Below are 20,496 nucleotides of genomic sequence, written 5' to 3'. Positions count from 1 at the left end.
GAATGGATAATTTTGATGAGATTTAAAAATAAAAAATAAAAAATAAAAAAAATAATAATAAAATAAAATTGAACAGTCAAAATTTAATTTTAAGTTGCAATTTGCTAGTTATCGAGGGGTGGGATTTGACTTAGGTGCCATTAAAAGAAGTATAAGAAATTTTTTTTCGACAGCTTACTGGGAATTGAAGGACAAGATTTGGCTTAGGTGTTGTAAATCAATTTATAACAAAGTTTTTTTAAGGGTACAAATTTATTTTAAGTTTTTCTTAAAAAATAAGGGAATAAAATTAAATCTAAATATTTAAAATAAATACAAAAAGATAAAATTTTTCTCTAAACTGGATTGTATGAATTTTTTCAACCCAATTTGAATGAAAATTCTGTCCATACAAGTCCTCTACAATTTATTTTTTTTCTTTTAAAGGCAATTAAACATTATTTTCATGTCCATACGTTACATACGTACTAGTCAACGTCAGTGCGCGGGAGTTAGTCAAGGTCACGCGCGCAGCATCGCAGGAAATTTCCTCCTGCTTGTTAACTTAGGGACCAATCAAGCTACCCTACCACGGCATTAATGTCAAACACGTGTTGTAAATATGCCCATAATGATCACAAATAAGAGGAAGCCAAGTTGCCTATATGAGTCCATGTTTTTTCTTCACTAGAAAAATCAAATGAACCTGACTTTTGTATTTTTTATTTTTTGGTACTGAGTAAAATTGGTTCAATGCATGCATCTGCAAGACTGCAACCTCTAGTGGTTCATAATAATTGAATTTGGCAGAGGATGGGGGGCCAAGGTACTTTTCTTTCTGAATCTTTCCCTTTATATATGACTTTAATTACTTTAATTCACAAACTGTATGGTCTTCTTGAACATATATATGAAGAAAAAAAAAAAGTATTTTAATTAATTCTTTCATCGCGTATACTCTCTATATATCAATTAGCAAAAGGAAATAAGATAATACATGTGAATTATGTCATCTAAATGTGTATTCTTAGCTTCTTCTTCAATTCACACAGTTTCTAGAGTTCATAAGTCATGCCCACTTTCAGCATGCGTTTGTGATCGAGGAATATCAAATACTTTCTCAGCCTGTCTCAAATTTCTCCTCAAGAAATTGTAAGCATAATCTATCAAAATTCTCTTTCCTATATATACCAGCCGCTTTCCCCGCGACCACTTCATTCTCACCAATCAAATGAACAACCCCAGCACGACATGCTTTTTCCACAACCTCAATCTCCCTTGTGTCTTTTCTTTTCATCATTCGCTCCATAAACCACCGCACCATTGTTCCCATTATTTTCATCATTGTTGAGCGTTCTTTGAGAAAACCAAAAATCATATGCAATAAACTCCTTCAATGTCTCAATCAACAAGACCTCAAAAGGGTCCTGCTCATTGTGCACATCCATGTATCCATATCTCACAACACAGCGAAACAAATTGAGATCTTTAGGCTCCACTCGACGGATGAGGAAACGCTCTTCCACAGAAACTTTGCCGATCGGCAATGACTTGATGGAAACAAAAACAAGAACCGAGTGCAAATGCCGGCACATTTTCAACATAGCGCTTGAAAATCGGCTGGATTCCCTGAACAAGCTCAGAATAGAACATTGTAAGACCAGGAATTTGACTAAAGTTTGCTCCGGTGACAACCTCCTTGAGCTTATCCGGAGAGATTTTGTGATCAAGCTCGAAGTAATACTTTCTTCTGTACACATCATTCCAAACATACACAATAGTCGTTACAGCTGCGGCGAAGGCTAGTGGAAGATATCCTCCTTGGTCGAATTTGTAGAGGACCGAGCTTAAATACAGAAGCTCCACAGTGCCAACGACAAGAACATTGGAGATAATGAGAAGTATGTCTGTATACAAAGAAGATGTATTATGAATATATAATTTGTTAATTAACACTAAAGCATCTTAATTAATTTTATTCTTAAACTTTGTTTTGCCCCACGTACAAAAGTGTTTGATGTGTCAAAATAATAAAGTGTTTATTCTTAAACTTTGTCGCCATGCATTTTAGTAGTCAAAATGGGCATACATTATTAGGAAATTAATAAAGAAAAATGGGACCCCGAAAAAATGTCTGGTGTTTCAGATGGGACTTACTGTCCGTCATTGCAGACGTAGCTTGCTTGATCCCTCCCACCGCTGACAAAACTTCCATCAATTGTGACAGGAAATTAAATAAGCCAAAGCTCAACGGAGAAGATCAATAAAACAGTAAGAGACGCAACTCTTGCAGATTGAAGAAAAAAAAAATCTTGTCATTGATGCATGCTGACAAAGTGGCACCTAACTCAGGAGAAAAATTATATATCTAATCAATATGGGATTCCTTAACAATAAAAATAATCAAAAAATTTATTGTTCAACTCCACTATCTTAATTAGTATTTCGTTTTGACAAAGTATTATTTTAAGTATCTTAAAATTTAAGTACATTATTATCAATGATAAATAAGTTACAAACTCACATTTTTTTTTTTTTTTTTTTTTTTTTATCTATCTTTGACCATATCATTTGAAAATCAATTAGTGTTCAATGAAATAAATGAAGACTTTTTTATGGCATTTAAAATTATAACTTAAGTCATATTTTAAGAGTCCGAATAGATCGAACCACACTGTTTCACCTCAATGTATCTTTCTAGAATTATTATAAAGAATAGTATAAGTTAAAAGACAAACAAACGGGAGATGCAAGCTAGGGGTGAGGATGCCGTCGCCAATGACCATGGAAGTACCAAGCATGGTGGCGAACAAAAGGAAGAACTTGGTGAACTGGCTATTTTCGAGCTTAGACTTGAGCCGTGATGCCCTCTTCGAACAGCTATTCGGCAACTCGAGCTGGAAATTCGAGACCTCCTGGTCCTCTGCTTGCTGACTTGGGATCAAACCCACCTTCGCATATCGGGAATATAGCTTGTAGTACAATGCAAATGTCCCTCCTAAAAAAAAATCACACATTAATTAATTAAGATTATTCATATATATACCAGTATGTTTGGTCCCTAGCAGGCTAGCATTACCCTATGAACAATATAAAAAGGACTATTATTATTGTTGAAGTTCATTAGATTAAAATATAAAATAACAATTAGGGTAAAGTCCATTTAACCCCCTCAAATTATCAATTGCGACAGTTTACCTTCCAAACTACCAAAACATTAATGACAATGTACTCCAAATTTAAAAAATAAAAAATAAAGAAATTGCCCTTACTAAAACAAAAATAAAAATATTAATTTTTAATTTTTAATTTTTTTTTTTCAAATTTTTAAGAATATTTTTGTCTTACTAAAAATTCTATAGGAGTAATTTCTTAATTATTAGTTTTAAGAGTAAATTATCATGATAATTTGAAGGAGTTAAGTCCACTTTATCTTAACAATTAATTAGCCCATTCCCACTTTTCTTCAAGTATATTCTAAAGTAGTGGAATATTTTGATCCAACATTAATTAAACAAATTATTATCTTCTAAAAGAGGCCAAGACGTTCCAGATTTCCACTATGACGTCAGCACTTTTGACATTGTAGAAGACGCCGTTTGATCACTATAAAGGTGTTTCTTTTTGGAAACAGCTGGACCTGAGGCTAGTAGGATTGAGACCTCCAAAGGCTTCAATTACTAAAAATAGAAAAATCTTATCTTATGAAATCGTAGCCTTTAATTTTTTAAATTTAATGATTTATAAAATATTAGCTGCCCAGACATTAAATTTTGAGTTGATGAAATTGAGTGTTTGGAAATGGTATATACTTTCATGTTCATCTAACCCTAAACTTAATCATCAGTTCTCTCAAGACTCACGCAGCCATCATTCTCGCCGCCGCTTGCTCTCTCCCTGTTGCCGATCGTCTCTGTCTCACTCGGTCGTCTCTCACGCTCATCCCTGCAGACCCTGCCGCCTGCTCTCTCGCCGCTGCCGGTCTCTTGTCTCGGTTGCCAATCGTCTGTCTCACTCGTCTCCCGCCGTCTCTCTGTCTCGGTTGCTCACCATCACTGCATGCCATTGGTCAAGAGGAGATTAAAGTCCTGATTTTTGTACACTTGGGTTTTTTTTTTTTTTTTTTGATGGGTGGAAGATTGATTTAAGGGTTTCTGATGGCGGAGAATTAGGGATTTGGGGATGACCATCTCAGAGGGGCAACCAGTTTCTCTCAGCTTTTGCTGGCAGATGATGATGGCGATGGTGAAGTTGCCGTGGATCTTGATGTGGACTGTGCTGCAACTGTATGTACTCTGTTTTTAAGCTTGTTTGGCAAATAAAAGCAGAGCTTTTAATCTGTATAGGTTTTACTTTATAGTTCATTTTCTTTATGATTTTTGCAGAAAAAGCGAAATGGGTCGGGCCAGGAAATGGTGCAGTGCGTTAGCACCATCACCACAGCTACGGTGGCAGGTCAGAGAACCTCTAAAAAGCCGAAAACGGTGAATACCACCCCGGCCGGCCATGCAAAGGTCTGGCGAGCCGGCCGAGCCGAGTACCAGTTAAGGGGCTCGGCTCGTTCAAGAACCGAGCTCGAGCTCGGTTTCGCACAAGAAATTATTGTAGAAGACTTTTAATTGCGTAAAAAAAATGATGTTTAATTGCGTAAAAAAAAATTAAATTTTGACCATTAAAAAATATGAAAAAGAAAAAGAAAAAAAATCTGACTAAACAGCAACTTGCCAAGAAGGATCGGCGTCCTTAATTGGGATTTACGCACTGAAAAAGGCGTTTTGGTAGCCCGATAGTTCAAACATGTCGGCTCCTGTTGTAAGCTGACCTCCATCCTCGTTCTAAAATTGGAATATTACATAGTGCTTCTTCTCCAATTGAATAGTAATAGAGTTTCTGGGGTTGCAGAAATGTCTAGTACTGAAGCATCAGCAGCAGCAGCATATTCTGAACCAAGTATGGTGGAAGCTGTTTCCAGAGTGTTAGTTCTTATGTTGGCTTAATTCAGTTCTAAAATGCAGATGCTACTGTTCACGGGCTCAAACACTGACATAGAATGCTCAGAATTCAATCTCTACCGTTCATAATGTAGATTCATGTGTTGTGAACGTCCCTGCAAAATTTCAGCTTAATCGGACCACAAACGCCCATCGATCGGAGCTGTTGATCAAGACTGGACAGTCCGGGTCCGGACCGCAATTCCCCGGGTCCGGACCTCATTTCCAGAAACTAAAATCTTGCTCCGCAAAGCCGTGTCCGGACCGCCCATTAACATGTCTAGACACCCCGTAAGTTTTAGGCCCAAAAACATGATTTTAAGTGGGTTAGGTCTAGGGTTTTGTCGGGGGTATATATACATCATTATAGAAGAGAGAAGTATGAATTTTCACCCCTAGAGAGTTCGTCGGAGGCTGTGCTAAGAGAGATCATATGTGGTGAGCGTTAAATTAAATCTCTTAGAGTTTTAGTTATTCCTTTGATAAATCTACGGTTGAAAAGTCTATCGGAAGGGTCCGGTAAAGGAGAATCACGTTGAAGAAGATTGTGAGCAAGGAGACGAGTTGTAGGCTTGTCGATCTTACAGAGCCAAGGTCTTGCAAAGGGTTGTAAGTGTTCCTAGTGTCTGTAATTTCTGGATAATCTTTTGATAGTGATTTCCTGGGTTTGGCTGCCCTGGAGAGGTTTTACTTTTAGATCGGTTTCTAAAAGGTTTCCTCTTCGTAACCAAAATATCTGTGTCTGCCTCTTTATTGCTTTATATATTTTGGGTGATTGAATTGTTTATTGCTTCATAATATTAATTCCGCATAAATTGTGATAAACAAGTTTTTGGAGTCGGCATAGCGTTTTTCAATTGGTATCAGAGCGGGTTCACTCTGTTTGGATTAAATTCTTGAGTGAGATCTGTTGACTCCTGTTTGCTATGAATACTTCTCAAGGGGAATATGATCTTATAAACTCCTTCAACAATTTGTTGGAAAAATTCACTATTTTGAGACATCAATACACAAATTGTTTGGGAGATTTTCAAGATCTTAAACATGTGAATGAATCTATTGTTAATGAATTGTCTGAATCATATGTCCTAATTGATTCTTTGAAATCTGATAAAGAATCTTTGGCGAATGATTTGTCTAAATCACATATCTTGATTGATTCTTTGAAATCTGAGATTTCTGTGCTTGTTGAAAAGTCTTTATCACTTGAGAATGAATTGAATGTTTCTAAGGAACTCTCACGAAATTTCTCTAGTGATAATTTGAAAAGTTTTCTTTGTAATGAAGAATTTGTTCCTAACAAGCCTAGTATGATTGTTGATAATGTTGGTGCATCTACTTCACATGTTTCTAATGAGTCATTGAATGTTAAGCCTGTGAATGTTAAAGAAACCAAGGCTAATTTTTCTAAGACTCCTTCAGTTAAACAAACTCAAGGTAAGTTTTTTCCTACATGCCATCATTGTGGGATTGTTGGTCACATTAGACCAAACTGTTGGAAATTCAAAGCTGCTCCAAAGAAAGAAAATCATGCAGCTGCTCCGACTCTCCATGGTAAGAAAGGTAAGAAAATTTATGTTAAGCATCATGCATCTTACCCTAAGCTTAGAGTCATGCATCCTCATAGAAAATTACCTTCTAAAAGGTTTATGCCCACTTGTCATCATTGTGAAAAGGTTGGTCATATTCGACCAAATTGTTTTGATTTGAAATCCCATAAGCATAAAAGTGAAAATTCCTATTCTAGGAAAGAAAGTGAGGGTTTGGTCATAATGATGAGAGAAGTGCTATCTAGGCTAGATAAGTTTGAGCAAAGTCATAAGTCTAGACCTAAGATTTCTCAAGTGTGGGTTAGGAAGGATGATATCATTCACCCATTGAGGGGGAGTGGTAGTGATCTCACCTAAAGTTAGGTGAGTCAATAACATGCCTAGGATTGATTGTTTTGCTTATTTTGTAATATCCTAGAGCATGTTGTTGTTGTTGTTTTTTTTTTTTTTTTTTTTTTTTGCATTTTTTTTGTTTTTGCTTTATTGTTTATGCACTGCATTGTTTTTGTTGTTACACTTTCTGTATGAAGAGTATATACATGATTGTTTTGAGATTCATGTTTTGAGGCATATTCATAAAGGATTTTTCAAGAAATTCATATATCATGATCTTTGAAAAGCTTATAGATGAGATATTGTGTGCGGACCACCAAGATTTTTGTCTACTTGTTAATCAAATGTTCAGGAATGTGTAATGTCTTGTGAAGACCTAAAAGTAGTTATTAAACCAAATCATTATTTTGTAGTGGGACCTATAAGATGTGATGAAAGTTTAATGCTAAAGGACATTCATGTCTTGCCTGTTGTAATCTCAATTCAAGCACGTTGTTTTGTTTTGCATTGCATTTTTCTTTGTTTTGCATTTGTTTTTTCTTTTGTGTGCATTTCTTTTGTAAAAAATTTCAAAAAGACAAAAATATGTTACTTTGATTGTTTCTTTTTCTTTCTTTTGTCTTATGCACCTAGATAGTCCATTAATTTCTCATGTTGCTTTTTATGGATTTAATTCCTTACATCTTGGAATGTTCTTAATATGCATGAGATGAAAATTTGTGTCAATGGACTTGTTTTTGTGGTTACCTAAAGCCTGAGCTTATGTGGTACATTTTGCCTATGCTTTATCTTTTGTGCACATTTAAGCTTAAATTGAGGCTTTGTTTCACTTTATTTGTGAGGTCTGTTAGGTAACCATATGAGGTTTTTGACTAGTCATATTTTTCAAATTGACCAGATGCTAGTTGAACCTAGGGCTTAAAAATTTCTGCTTTCTCTTTTGTGATAAGCACCAAAAGTTTAAGGACACTTTCTCAAAGAGAAAAATAAACAAAATAGTGAAACAAATAAAATCAAAAGATCATATTCCAACAGGAATTTATTTCACTGTGTCAAACTTGTGCAAAATATTTTACAAAGAGAATTGTATAGGATGAGAGTGGCTAGGCCCTAGTATGATAAGGTTTGACTTTTGATTTGATATACTTGTCAAAACCTCATGGTGGTGAAACTTTCTCCTCATTTTGTAAATTGAAAATTTTTCTCTTTGGATGGCTTACCCACACACCACACAAGCATAGGTTGAATGAAACATTTTCTTGGCTTGGGTTAAGCAATATGAGTTTCTAGCCATTTCTAGTCTCATGTATATTTTGCATATTTGGAGCATGTTTGGATATTCATTATGCAATACATGAGTCATTGATGTGTTCATTTAACTTTTAAGGGGGAGAAACATGCTTTGCATTTCCAGTTTCCTGTTGTTAATTGAGTCATACATTGAGGGAGAGTTTTGCTAATGTTTCTTTATGATAACGCATTCTACGTCATTTTTTTTATCATGAGTTTTATTTATGTCTTCTTGTTCCACATATGCCTTGATGCATTTTGTGAAGTGTTTCAGGAAACATGAAGACCTTTTGTCATTCTGTGACAAAAAGGGGGAGTAAATATGGGGAGATGATGGGATTGGCTTGACATTTTGGTTTTGTCACTGAATTGCCAAAGGGGGAGTTTGTTAGTTCTTATGTTGGCTTAATTCAGTTTCAAAATGCAGATGCTACTGTTCATGGGCTCAAACACTGACATAGAATGCTCAGAATCCAATCTCTACCGTTCATAATGTAGATTCATGTGTTGTGAACGTCCCTGCAAAATTTCAGCTCAATCGGACCACAAACACCCATCGATCGGAGCTGTTGATCAAGACTGGACAGTCCGGGTCCGGACCGCAATTCCCCGGGTCCGGACCTCATTTCCAGAAACTAAAATCTTGCTCCGCAAAGCCGTGTCCGGACCGCCCATTAACATGTCCAGACACCCCGTAAGTTTTTGGCCCAAAAACATGATTTTAAGTGGGTTAGGTCTAGGGTTTTGTCGGGGGTATATATACATCATTATAGAAGAGAGAAGTATGAATTTTCACCTCCAGAGAGTTCGTCGGAGGCTGTGCTAAGAGAGATCATATGTGGTGAGCGTTAAATTAAATCTCTTAGAGTTTTAGTTATTCCTTTGATAAATCTACAGTTGAAAAGTCTATCGGAAGGGTCCGGTAAAGGCTAGGAGAATCACGTTGAAGAAGATTGTGAGCAAGGAGACGAGTTGTAGGCTTGTCGATCTTACAGAGCCAAGGTCTTGCAAAGGGTTGTAAGTGTTCCTAGTGTCTGTAATTTCTGGATAATCTTTTGATAGTGATTTCCTAGGTTTGGCTGCCCCGGAGAGGTTTTACTTTTAGATCGGTTTCTAAAAGGTTTCCTCTTCGTAACCAAAACATCTGCGTCTGCCTCTTTATTGCTTTATATATTTTGGGTGATTGAATTGTTTATTGCTTCATAATATTAATTCCGCATAAATTATGATAAACAAGTTTTTGGAGTCGGCATAGCGTTTTTCACAGAGAACTTGGCGGGAAGAATGTTTTGCGAAGATTTGATTCCTTGGACATAGAATCCTCCACTGTTCCTGGTCGTCATGGCCATGGCTCCAAGGTACATATATATATATGTTTCCTATTATTATAATTGCATGGCATGGCAACACTTGGGACAAAACAAAGACAAAAATTTTAAGGTTGTTTTTCTTTATAAATTTCAGGTAGTGGGGTGGTCGGTGGTGTTGCATTTAGCATTCCAGAGCATCGGAATTGTATACGGTGACATTGGTACATCACCGCTGTATGTGTACGCGAGCACTTTCAGCCATGGAATAAAGCACAACGACGACATTCTGGGTGTTCTTTCTTTGATCTTTTACACCCTCACCTTAATCCCTCTCATCAAGTACGTTTTCATCGTCTTGCAGGCCAATGATAATGGCGAAGGTACCAATATTTATAAAACACCCCTTTTATTATTAATTAATTACCTATTTATATATTTATATTTTGTTAATTAATGTTTTTGTTACATTAATTTAATTTGTTTAGGAGGGACGTTTGCTTTGTACTCTCTGATATGCCGGTATGCAAAGGTTGGGTTGATCCCAAGCCAGCAAGCTGAGGATCAGGAGGTCTCCAATTTCCAGCTTGAGTTGCCAAGTAGTCGTCAATGGATGGCATCGAGGGTGAAGTCTAAGCTGGAGGGCAGCCGGTTTGCCAAGTTCTTCCTATTGATTGCCACCATGCTTGGCACTGCCATGGTCATTGGTGATGGCGTTCTCACTCCCTGCATGTCAGGTATCTTAATCTTCTATATATATATATATTACCCTTTGTATCTTGAAAATGACCTTTAATTTAAACGTTTTATGTTTGCTATATTATATGTTAGTTAAACAACGAGGAAGTTTTACGTTTTTAATTTAATATATTAAATTTTAAAAATTTTGTAATGTCACCATCTAATTAATTGATGAAATGACTTTTATATCCTTATAAAATTTATAAAACTACTGTAATTAAATATCTTTTTTTTTTAAAAAAAAAAGTATTTTAGAAATTTTCAAAGCTTTTATTAAGATTTAACAAAAAAAATCCTAATGAAAGAGTTAAAAAAATAATTGAAAGTTTTTGAGCGTTCAAAAAATAATTGCAAAAATTATGAAAGTTTAAAGTGATTAAGTGAGATTTCTTTCTTAAATAATTGTTGTTTTTAAAAAAAAGAAAAAAAGAAAATTAGAATTTTTAGGAATGTTTATAATATATCTTTACAAAAGAAAATGAAAAAAATAGCATTGTGGATTTAATAATTAAATAATGGCATGCCTCATAATGGTTGACACCTTTCCAATGTCGCCGATTTATTGCTTCTTTTATTGTCCTTGCCGATTTATTAGTCTTTTTGTTGCTCATTAATTTTGTCCGACTTTTGACTTTGAAATTCCAACTTTTAATTTCCTCTTTTCCATTTGATTGGCAGTGTTATCGGCTGTGGGAGGTATCAAGGTAGCTACATCTGCAATGACAGAAGGTACCCCCACATTTACTCAACTCTTCATGATTATATTTTTAAGAAAGTTTGACAATTAATTAAGAGTGCTTAGTAATTTGGTTCAAACTCAAATAAAATATATATTACTCTTTTAATCTTTTGTTGATGCAGTGCTATTATTTTTCCTTCCTCTACAGATATGATTGTTTGGATATCAGTTGCAATCTTGATCTTCCTATTTATGATTCAAAGATTTGGAACCGACAAAGTGGGCTACACTTTTGCGCCAATAATCTGCGTTTGGTTCGCCTTCATCGGGGGCATTGGCCTTTACAATTTCATCAAATTTGACCCAAGTGTTGTCAAAGCCATTAATCCAAAATACATTGTTGACTATTTTCGAAGGAACAAAAAAGAAGCATGGATCTCCCTTGGTGGCACTGTGCTTGCCATAACAGGTATATAAGGAAATATTATTGCTTCCCAATTAATTATAAAATGAGATAATTATTATTATTTTTGTTAATTAATTAATGAAGATTAATTAACTTCAAATATATATGCAGGAACCGAAGCACTTTTTGCCGACGTTGGCCACTTCACAGTTCCGTCTATTCAAATAAGTATGTGCTCGGTGACATACCCGGCTCTCATATTGGCTTACACTGGACAAGCCTCCTTCCTTCGCCACCACAATGATCTTGTCAAGGATACTTTCTACGAGTCCATACCAGGTTAAAAAAATTAAAAAAAAATTAATTTTCTGTCACGATCTAGAGAACACTAGTCATACTGTTAAATCACATATTATCTCAAAAGTATGTTGCAATTAATTAAAGTTTTCTATAATAAGCTTTCTGATATATTAACTAATTGAGATGGCTACTTGTGATGCAGCCCCTTTGTATTGGCCAACGTTTGTGTTAGCTACATTGGCATCAATAGTAGCTAGCCAGGCCATGATTTCAGGGACTTTCTCTATTGTTCAGCAATCCCTCTCACTAGGGTGTTTTCCTCGGGTTAAAATCGTGCATACATCGGCGAAGTATGAAGGACAAGTTTACATACCAGAAGTCAATTATCTTCTTATGTTGGCGTGCATAGGAGTCACTTTGGGATTCAGGAGCACTGCAAAGATTGGCAATGCATACGGTATTTAATACACTACTACACCCACATAGCTTTCATGTTTGGTTGAATTTGGCTATTAAATAGTAATATTTAAACCTAAAACCCACCATCAGTGGCGGTGATTCAGTTACTTAAATGAAATTCTAAAAGTGATTGAATATATATTAAGGTGAGAGTTTGATTCCCGAAATGAGAATCTTCAAAACTATTAGTATTAGCCGTCTTGAATCTCACTAATACTCTAATGGGGCAGGATTAGAATTTGATTATACCCAATTAGTATAGCTGCAATTACTCATTCCCTCAACCATTTTGAGTAGAAAAGAAGAGTAATGGTATTTTATTTTTGTTATTTTGCATACAGGGATAGCAGTGGTATTTGTGATGACTCTCACATCGGCCTTCTTAGTACTAATCATGATCATGATATGGAAATCTCACATACTCTTGATAGTATCCTATGTTCTTGTTATTGGCTCTGTGGAGCTTCTCTATCTAAGCTCAGTCCTCTACAAGTTTGACCGAGGAGGATATCTTCCCCTAGCCTTTGCTGCAGTATTGATGAGTACAATGTACATTTGGAATGATGTCCACCGAAGAAAATACTTCTATGAGTTGAATCACAAAGTTTCTTTGGGGAAGCTCATGGAGAATGCTGCTGATACTAAGTTTTGTCGACTCCCAGGCTTGGCCTTGTTCTATTCAGAGCTTGTTCAAGGCATCCCGCCCATTTTCAAGCACTATGTTGCAAATGTTCCTGCAATGCACTCAACCCTTGTCTTCGTCTCAATCAAGTCACTACCCATCAGCAAAGTTCCAGTGGAAGAGCGTTTCCTCTTTCGTCGTCTGCAGCCAAAAGACCAAAATGTGTTTCGATGTGTTGTGAGATATGGGTACACATATAGGCCTCAAGAGCAAGAACCCCTTGAGAAAATGTTGGTTGAAAGATTGAAGGAGTTTATTACAGATGATTTTTGGTTCAACCAAAGTAAACCCAATAATGTTGAAAATGATTATGGTGAGTTGGATGCTGGGTTGGTTAATGATCAAGACGACCATGAAAACAAAGATCTAAATCATGTTGATAAAGAGAAGCTGCAAGAGGAGTTGGGGAGAGAGATTGAGGCTTTGGATGAAGCATGGCGAGCTGGGGTTGTTCATTTGATTGGTGAGAATGAAGTAGTTGCTGGAAAAGGAGCGGGAATAGGAAAGAGATTGCTGATAAATTATGGTTACAATTTCTTGAGGAAAAATTTAAGACAGACTGAAAATGTTTTTGATATTCCTCACAAGCGCATGCTAAAAGTAGGCATGACTTATAAACTATAATAGAACATGAACAAATTGCAGGAGTATTGGTAAGCTAAGGTGGCCAACTATGTTATCTCTACAAGAGTGTTGGATATTTCGTGACAAATAGTTCTTCCTCTAACATATGCATCAATTCTCCTCCCCCTCCCCAAAACCTTGGGTATTAATGGGCGGGTTTTGAAAATTTTGGATTAGGATATATATATATATATATGTTGGAGTTTAAATTTTTCAAGAATTGCAATTAATTGAAATTGTTCACTGCCAACAAAGTCTTGCATAAATTGATGTTAAATTTTATGGGAAAATAAACGTTAGGACAAATTTGTCGACATGTGACTGTAAGGCAAGCCTTTGGGTTTTTAGGTGGAGTAATGTTACATATACTCACACTTTTTTGCGTATGAATAGAAATTTTTTCTAAACCGGTCTTGAGAAAATATCCTTTAACCCATTCAAAATAGTGTTAGGTGTCTATAAACATTTAAAACGCGTATTAAATAAGAAAAAATGAAAATAAGTATAGCATTTTACTCTTGTCGTGTGATACTCTCGAGGCTCACGTATTAATTACTTTATTTTTTCCTCCTCGATTTTATTTTGTATCACACATGATACCTCGATATTATATAGCTAAAAACGGAGATGATAATCCGTCTAACTTCTGTAAAAAAAAAAAAAAAAATTGACAGAAATTTACCCCAGCACTTTAAAAAAATCAACACATGTTCATATACCTAATTAAAAATAAAAAATAAAACATTTAAAAAATAAATAAAAAAATTGAAAGGTGGCTCCATGGTTTGGAGTTGGCCGAACCACCCCCAACTTGCAAATGGAGGTGACTGAAACCACCCCTAAGGCTCTTCCATTGGCTTTACTCTCTTTCTCCCACACAAATCTACAAACAAACACAATGAGACACGCTTAAAAAATATATATATATATTAAAAAATTAAAATTAAAAGGTCACTTAGTACATACAAAATAACAATAACATGCACACAGTGACAAAGACATTATAGAACTATATAAGCATATTTGAATCTCTGTGCTACACATCAAACACTAACATTTTTTTTTAAGTTGTCAAATAGTAATGTTGATACAATAACGACACGCGCACAAGAAGCTAAAAAAAAAAGGAAAAGACAAACATAGAAAATACAAGCATAAATAGGACCGTTCTTTTTGTACACACTTTTTGTTTCAAATGATCATTTCTACATTGGATGCCCTTTAGTTCATGTTCTTCTTGAGATCTTGACGGCCTTACAATAATAATTTTTTGGCTCCACCATCTTCATCAGCGCCATACCCGAACACCTTCACTTTATGCTTTAGAGCTCATACATCATCCCCACTTTCAGCATATGTTTGCGAGGAAAATAAAACACTTTGTCACTCTGTCTCAAATTTCTCTTTAAGAAATTGTAAGCATAATCCAAGTAAGCACACTAAAAAATCTAACACGTGTCCATATACCTAATTAAAAATTAAAACTAAAATTATTATAAACATTAAAAAAAATAAATAAAATAAAATAAAAATTGAAAGAAAGTGGCTCAAGCCACTCCTAATTGGTTTGAAGGTGGCTGAATCACTCCTAACTTGCAAAATGGGAGTGGCCGAAACCACCCCAAGACTGTTGGCGGTGGCCATTTGGCCTGAGATGACTGACACATTAAAAAGCAATGAAAATGTATGACGGTTCTCCCGAATTATAATCTATATTGGTTATTATTATTATTTTTATTTTATGAGACTATGACTGATACGTTGGAAAGGGTAGGCTACTAGGCTTTCATTGGCTTTACTCTTTTTCTCCCACACAAATCTTAAAACAAACACAATGAGCCATGCTAAAAAAATAGGTCACTTAGATGTTGTACATACACAATAATACACAGTGACAAAGACATTATATAACTATATAAGCATCTTTGAATCTACACATCAAACACTAACATTTTTTAAATTGTCAAATACTAATGTTGATACAATGAAGACACACATGCAAAACATGCTAAGAAAAAAAAAAAAAAAAACAGGACCGTTCTTTTTTACACACTTTTTGTTTCTAATGATCGTTTCTACACAGGACACCCTTAGTTCATGTTCTTCTTGAGATCTTGACGGCCCTAAAATAACAATTTTCTGACTCCACTATATTCATCAATGCCATACCCACGTTCATTTTATGCTTTAGAGCTCATAAGTCATCCCCACTTTCAACAAACGCTTGTGTGGAATATCAAACACTTCGTCACTCTGTCTCAAATTTCTCTTCAAGAAATTGTAAGCATAATCTATAACAATTCTTTTGCCTATACCAGATTCTTTGCTAGCGACCACCTCAGTCTCACCAAATAAGTGAACAATACCTGCGTGCCATGCCTTATCCACAGCCTCAATTTCTCTCTCAACTGCCTCTTCTTGCTTATTTTGCACAGCCTCATTTTCATTCTCCTGGCCATTTACCAATCCATCATCAACTATTTCTCTATCCTTCTCACCATTGTTATCCAACATTCTCTGGAAAAACAGAAAATCATCTCTAACGAAGTTCTTGAGCCTTTCAATCAATATCTTCTCAAACGACTCTTGCTCGTTATGCACATCTGTGTATCCATATCTCACAACACAACGAAACACATTAAGCTCTTTAGGCTCTACTTGACGGAAAAGGAAACGCTCTTCCACCGGAACCTTGCTTATGGGGAGTGATTTAATGGAGACAAACACTAGGACTGAGTGCAATGCAGGCACATTTTCCACATAGTGCTTGAAGATTGGTGGGATGCCTTGAACAAGCTCGGAGTAGAACATGGCTAGCCCAGGTATTCGACAAATGCTTGTGTCAGCTGTTATCTCTTTGAGCTTATCTGGAGAGATCTTGTGGTCAAGCTCATAATAGTACTTTCTCTGAAACACATAGTTCCAAACAAACATGACAGCCATTAGGATTGCTGCAAAGGCTAGGGGAAGATATCCTCCTTGGTTAAATTTGTAGAGGGTTGAACTTAGATAGAGAAGCTCTACACTGCCGATGATGAGAATGTAGGAAATAATGAGAAGTATGTGGGATTTCCATATCATTATCATCACTAATACTAGGAAGGTTGACGTGAGAGTCATTACAAAAACCACAGCTATCCCTGTATGCAATAAACAACTCATTATTAGTTTCCAAGATATATTTTTTATATGCTGCATTTGAATCTCTGGAAACACAAGGGAATTGAAAGGAAAGAAAGCTCTTAATAATAATTCATGCATTTTTTTAGATTAAACAAAACTTGTGTATGCATAATTCATATTTAAATTATAGATTACCATATGCATTGCCGATCTTAGTAGTTGTCCTAAAACTCAAAGTGACTGCAACACAAGCCAGCATAAGAAGGTAATTGACTTCGGGTACATAAACTTGTCCTTCATACTTAGCGGATGTATGCACTACTTTCACCCGAGGGAAACACCCCAGTGAGAGGGATTGTTGGATTACTGAGAAAGTCCCTGAAATCATGGCTTGACTTGCTATGATTGATGCCAATACGGCCACCACAAACATTGGCCAAAATAAAGATCCTGCATGCATCATAGATAACCGCTTAAACAAGTGCATTATAAGTTATGATTTGACATGATATCATAGCAAAGATTTTAACTTTGAACCTTATCAATCGATCTCTATCAATTCAACGCCTCATTTTAATTAAATATTCTACATATTGGACCTCATTTATTAACGAAGAGTTTAAGCTTATACGAGAAGGAGTCTTAGTATATAAATTAAATTAATAAATTAACTATTTTGTATAAGCTCAAGATTTTGGGATAAGTACTAGTGGTCTGACATGGTATGGGACCAATGTCATGAGTCTGAAAGTACCCTATCTCTGTCATTCACTTCCATATTAATTAAATATTTTACGTATTTGGCATCACATATTAAGGAGAGTGTTAGAATATAAATTAAACGATTAATATATAGAAAGAAATAGATGATATGTATTAGTAACCTGGCGTGGACTTGAAAAATGTATCTGAGACAAGATCCATGTTGTTGCGAAGGAAGGAAGCTTGTCCAGTGTAGGCCAATAAGAGAGCCGGATAAGCCACACAGCACATGCTTATCTGGATTGACCGAACCGTGAAGTGGCCAAGATCAGCAAATAATGCCTCAGTCCCTGCGTGCATAAATATATTTTTACAGGTTATTATGGGGAAGAAGTGAGAAAAAGAGAAAAAGAGAAAAGAGGAAGAAATGGCCGCAACCTGTTATGGCGAGGACAACACCACCAAGGGAAATCCAAGCGTTTTTTTTGTTCCTCCGAAAGTAATCTACGATGTACTTTGGGTTTATGGCTTTATAAACATTTGGGTCAAATTTGATGAAATTGTAAAGGCCAATGCCACCAATGAGTGCAAACCAAATGCAAATTATTGGGGCAAAACTGTATCCTACTTTGTCAGTTCCAAATCTCTGAGCCATGAACAGGAGCACCAATATAGCTGCTGATATCCAAACAATCCTGTCTGTATAAACAAATTTATATTGTTCAATCTCCACATGCAAGATTTTGAATTGAATTCACTGCAGATTAATTCCCATTAATTTATTCTAACCTTAATCTCTTGTACGCTCCTAGTGGCCAGTTAAAATATATTTAATGTATAGTAAACTAGGGGCGGATTAGAACGTTTAGTTTGGAGAACAAAATTAAAAAATAAAATAAAAAATTTTTTGGAAGGAAAAAGTTAATTTTTATATATATATATATATATTGAGGCGACCAGCCCCCAAGCCAAAGGGTGATTCCGCCACTTTAGTAAACGTAAGATTAAGATGCATGCACATAATTTATGTATTTAAATATATATGTATGACAATTGGTATAAGTTCTATAATTTTTGTTTTTGTTTTCGTTGTTGTCTTTTGTTTTAGTTTTAGTTTTATATATATAGTTAGCTAGGAGTGTATCATAATGTCCCGTATGCATGCATGAATGGAGGGGGGGTACCTTCTGTCATCGCTGATGGGGCTTTTTCCTTGATCCCTCCAACAGCTGATAGAACTGCCATCACAAACATTGGAAGAGAGAAGAAATGTAATTGTATTTAAGATTCAAATAAAGAGATAGAAGGAATTAATTAACATGAAATGAAGAAGAAATGAAAGGTGAATTAATGTGTAAATTAACCTGAAATGCAAGGTGTAAGAACACCATCTCCAATCACCATCGAAGTTCCAAGCATTGAGACTAACAATAGGAGAACCTTGGCAAACTTGCTCTTCTCTAGCTTTGACTTGAGCCACGTTGCCCTCCGCAAACGATTGTTTTGAACCTCCAGCTTGTAATTTGACACGTCACAGTCCTCAGCCTGTTGATTAGGGATCAAACTCACATTCGCATACCGGCATATGAGAGAGTATATGGCAAAAGTTCCTCCTGAAATCCATTCCATTTATGTTAAGGTTGTTGAAATATTTGATTAATTCTATCACCTTAATTAAATAGCTTTTGGGATAACTACTGCTAATTGTCCTAAGTTTGAATCTTCTCTTAATCATTCACCCTCATTTCAAATAACCTTTTTCTTACATATAAAATTATTATTATTATTATTTTATTTTTTTTTGATAAATGGTAATAGATTAAATAATCAAAACAAGATCAAACATCAGCCGCTTGCCTCGCCAAAAAGCAAGGAGACAAGGCAACAAAGTCAAGGCTTACAAGCCAGCAAAATCTCAAGAAAACAAAGCAATTGTTTGGAGTTTGAAGGGGGGAAGAGGTTAATTACAACAAGGCAAGAGGGATTTTATTAGTTCTAGAAAATGGTTTAGGCCTCTTTAGAGATATTGTAAGTCATAATATTAATGTTAAATTTGCTGTTGACTTGAAAATCAATTTTCACTGATCACTTGTATTTTCTGCCTACACCAAACATGCATAGAAAAATGGGAAAAACATTTTCTGAATTTTTTTTTTATTATTTTTATTTTTATTTTTTATGAAATATAAAATAGAAAGATTTGAAAGTAGTAAATTAAGAATCATACCCTCGCCATTATCATTGGCCCGCAAGACAATCAAGATATACTTGAGGAGAGGAATTAACGTGAGGGTATAGAAGATCAAAGAAAGTACACCCAGGATGTCGTCTTTGTGGTTGATACCATTGGGGAAAGTGCTGGAATATACGTACAGTGGTGAGGTACCAATGTCCCCATACACCACTCCAATACTTTGGAATGCTAGCTGCAAGATCACTGACCATTTTACACCCTAAAAAATAAAAAATAAAAATTAATATAAATTAAATTAATTAAATTTCAAACAACAATTAAATAATCTACAATATATATACATGTATCTAGCTATTACTCCCTTGCCATGCAAGAAAGAAACATTGCTACTTGTGCCAAACAGTTTGATCAACAATTAATGAGTCCGGCCAGTACTAAATAATAATAATAATAATAATAATAATGGAAAATCAATTATAATATTAACTATGCTTTCATGTAGGAAGAGAATTTGTGGGGAAGAGCTTGCTGTGGCAGACCTTTGAGGCATGGCCGTTTTGAGAACCAGGAAAGTGGCGGGACTCGATGTCCAAAGAGTCATATCGAGGCAGCTTTTTCCACGAAAGTTTCTTCTCTTGGAGCTCTTGAGAAACTTCTCCATTTACTTCACTGATGGCTTCTACCACATCATCAGACATGTCTATAACAATCCCAGAAGTCAAGGAGGAAAGAAAGAGCGAGAGAGAGAAAGAGATAGAGCTTTTATATCCGAGACCCGAGGGATATTTATATGCAAATGAAGGAAAATCAAAGGGTTTCCAAAAGATTTTATTTTATTTATTGTTTTCTTTCTTAGGGAGTAAGATAAAAGGATATATATAGCAACATTTATTTGCCAAATCACGTACGCTAGCTGGTGTCTCTTATGCGATTGATATTTTTTTATTGCCTTTTTTTATATATATATTAATTTCTTTTTTGGATTTATCTTTTATATATACATTGTTCATCGTCTGTGGACGATTGCTTTTGGGTGCTTTCCAATTCGCATGACATGCTACAAATTGCATTGATATTTCCAACTAACGTCACGTGCAGGGTTAGAAATAGTCACGTGTGACGTGTGTGTGCTTTTT

The 20,496-nt window shown here is 35.5% G+C and overlaps 2 protein-coding genes and 1 pseudogene across 2 annotated transcripts; 1 reads left to right on the top strand and 2 right to left on the bottom strand.

Annotated features, from left to right (window-relative positions):
• Positions 1-1,034: 1,034 nt before the first annotated feature.
• Positions 1,035-2,146, bottom strand: LOC132169110 (potassium transporter 5 pseudogene; annotated as a pseudogene).
• A 599-nt stretch (positions 2,147-2,745) lies between these two features.
• On the top strand, positions 2,746-13,341 carry LOC132172354 (potassium transporter 5-like). Its single transcript, XM_088513425.1, has 13 exons — positions 2,746-2,897; positions 3,827-4,064; positions 4,152-4,265; positions 4,365-4,563; positions 4,882-4,954; positions 9,399-9,501; positions 9,608-9,833; positions 9,939-10,187; positions 10,870-10,920; positions 11,079-11,339; positions 11,448-11,615; positions 11,779-12,033; positions 12,377-13,341. Exons 1-13 carry the CDS (start codon positions 2,746-2,748, stop codon positions 13,339-13,341), a joined length of 3,054 nt encoding a protein of 1,017 aa, XP_088369551.1.
• A 2,046-nt stretch (positions 13,342-15,387) lies between these two features.
• LOC132171739 (potassium transporter 5) lies at positions 15,388-20,084 on the bottom strand. The gene is made up of 8 exons (XM_059583130.2): positions 19,900-20,084; positions 19,394-19,619; positions 18,531-18,779; positions 18,351-18,404; positions 17,605-17,865; positions 17,349-17,516; positions 16,660-16,914; positions 15,388-16,481 (listed from the first exon to the last, which is right to left on the bottom strand). Exons 1-8 carry the CDS (start codon positions 20,056-20,058, stop codon positions 15,529-15,531), a joined length of 2,325 nt encoding a protein of 774 aa, XP_059439113.1. The 5' UTR covers positions 20,059-20,084; the 3' UTR covers positions 15,388-15,528.
• Positions 20,085-20,496: the final 412 nt, after the last annotated feature.

The sequence above is a fragment of the Corylus avellana genome, chromosome 1 (assembly GCF_965113065.1).
Source record: "Corylus avellana chromosome 1, dhCorAvel1.hap1.2, whole genome shotgun sequence".
Classification (NCBI taxonomy): Eukaryota; Viridiplantae; Streptophyta; class Magnoliopsida; order Fagales; family Betulaceae; genus Corylus; species Corylus avellana.
The sequence above is the reverse complement of the archived record's forward strand: the minus strand, read 5'-3'. Positions and strand labels throughout refer to the sequence as shown.

What these genes read in the sequence shown, in the direction of transcription:
- LOC132172354 (XM_088513425.1), top strand. Translation starts at nt 2,746, where the DNA reads ATGCCGTCGCCAATGACCATGGAAGTACCAAGCATGGTGGCGAACAAA. An exon ending in ATGTGGACTGTGCTGCAACT is followed by an intron (nt 4,266 to 4,364) that starts GTATGTACTCTG and finishes TGATTTTTGCAG; the next exon opens with AAAAAGCGAAATGGGTCGGG. An exon ending in TACATCTGCAATGACAGAAG is followed by an intron (nt 10,921 to 11,078) that starts GTACCCCCACAT and finishes CTTCCTCTACAG; the next exon opens with ATATGATTGTTTGGATATCA.
- LOC132171739 (XM_059583130.2), bottom strand. Translation starts at nt 20,058, where the DNA reads ATGTCTGATGATGTGGTAGAAGCCATCAGTGAAGTAAATGGAGAAGTT. An exon ending in CCCATCAGCGATGACAGAAG is followed by an intron (nt 17,866 to 18,350) that starts GTACCCCCCCTC and finishes TTGTTTATACAG; the next exon opens with ACAGGATTGTTTGGATATCA. An exon ending in ATTTTTCAAGTCCACGCCAG is followed by an intron (nt 16,915 to 17,348) that starts GTTACTAATACA and finishes TGATGCATGCAG; the next exon opens with GATCTTTATTTTGGCCAATG.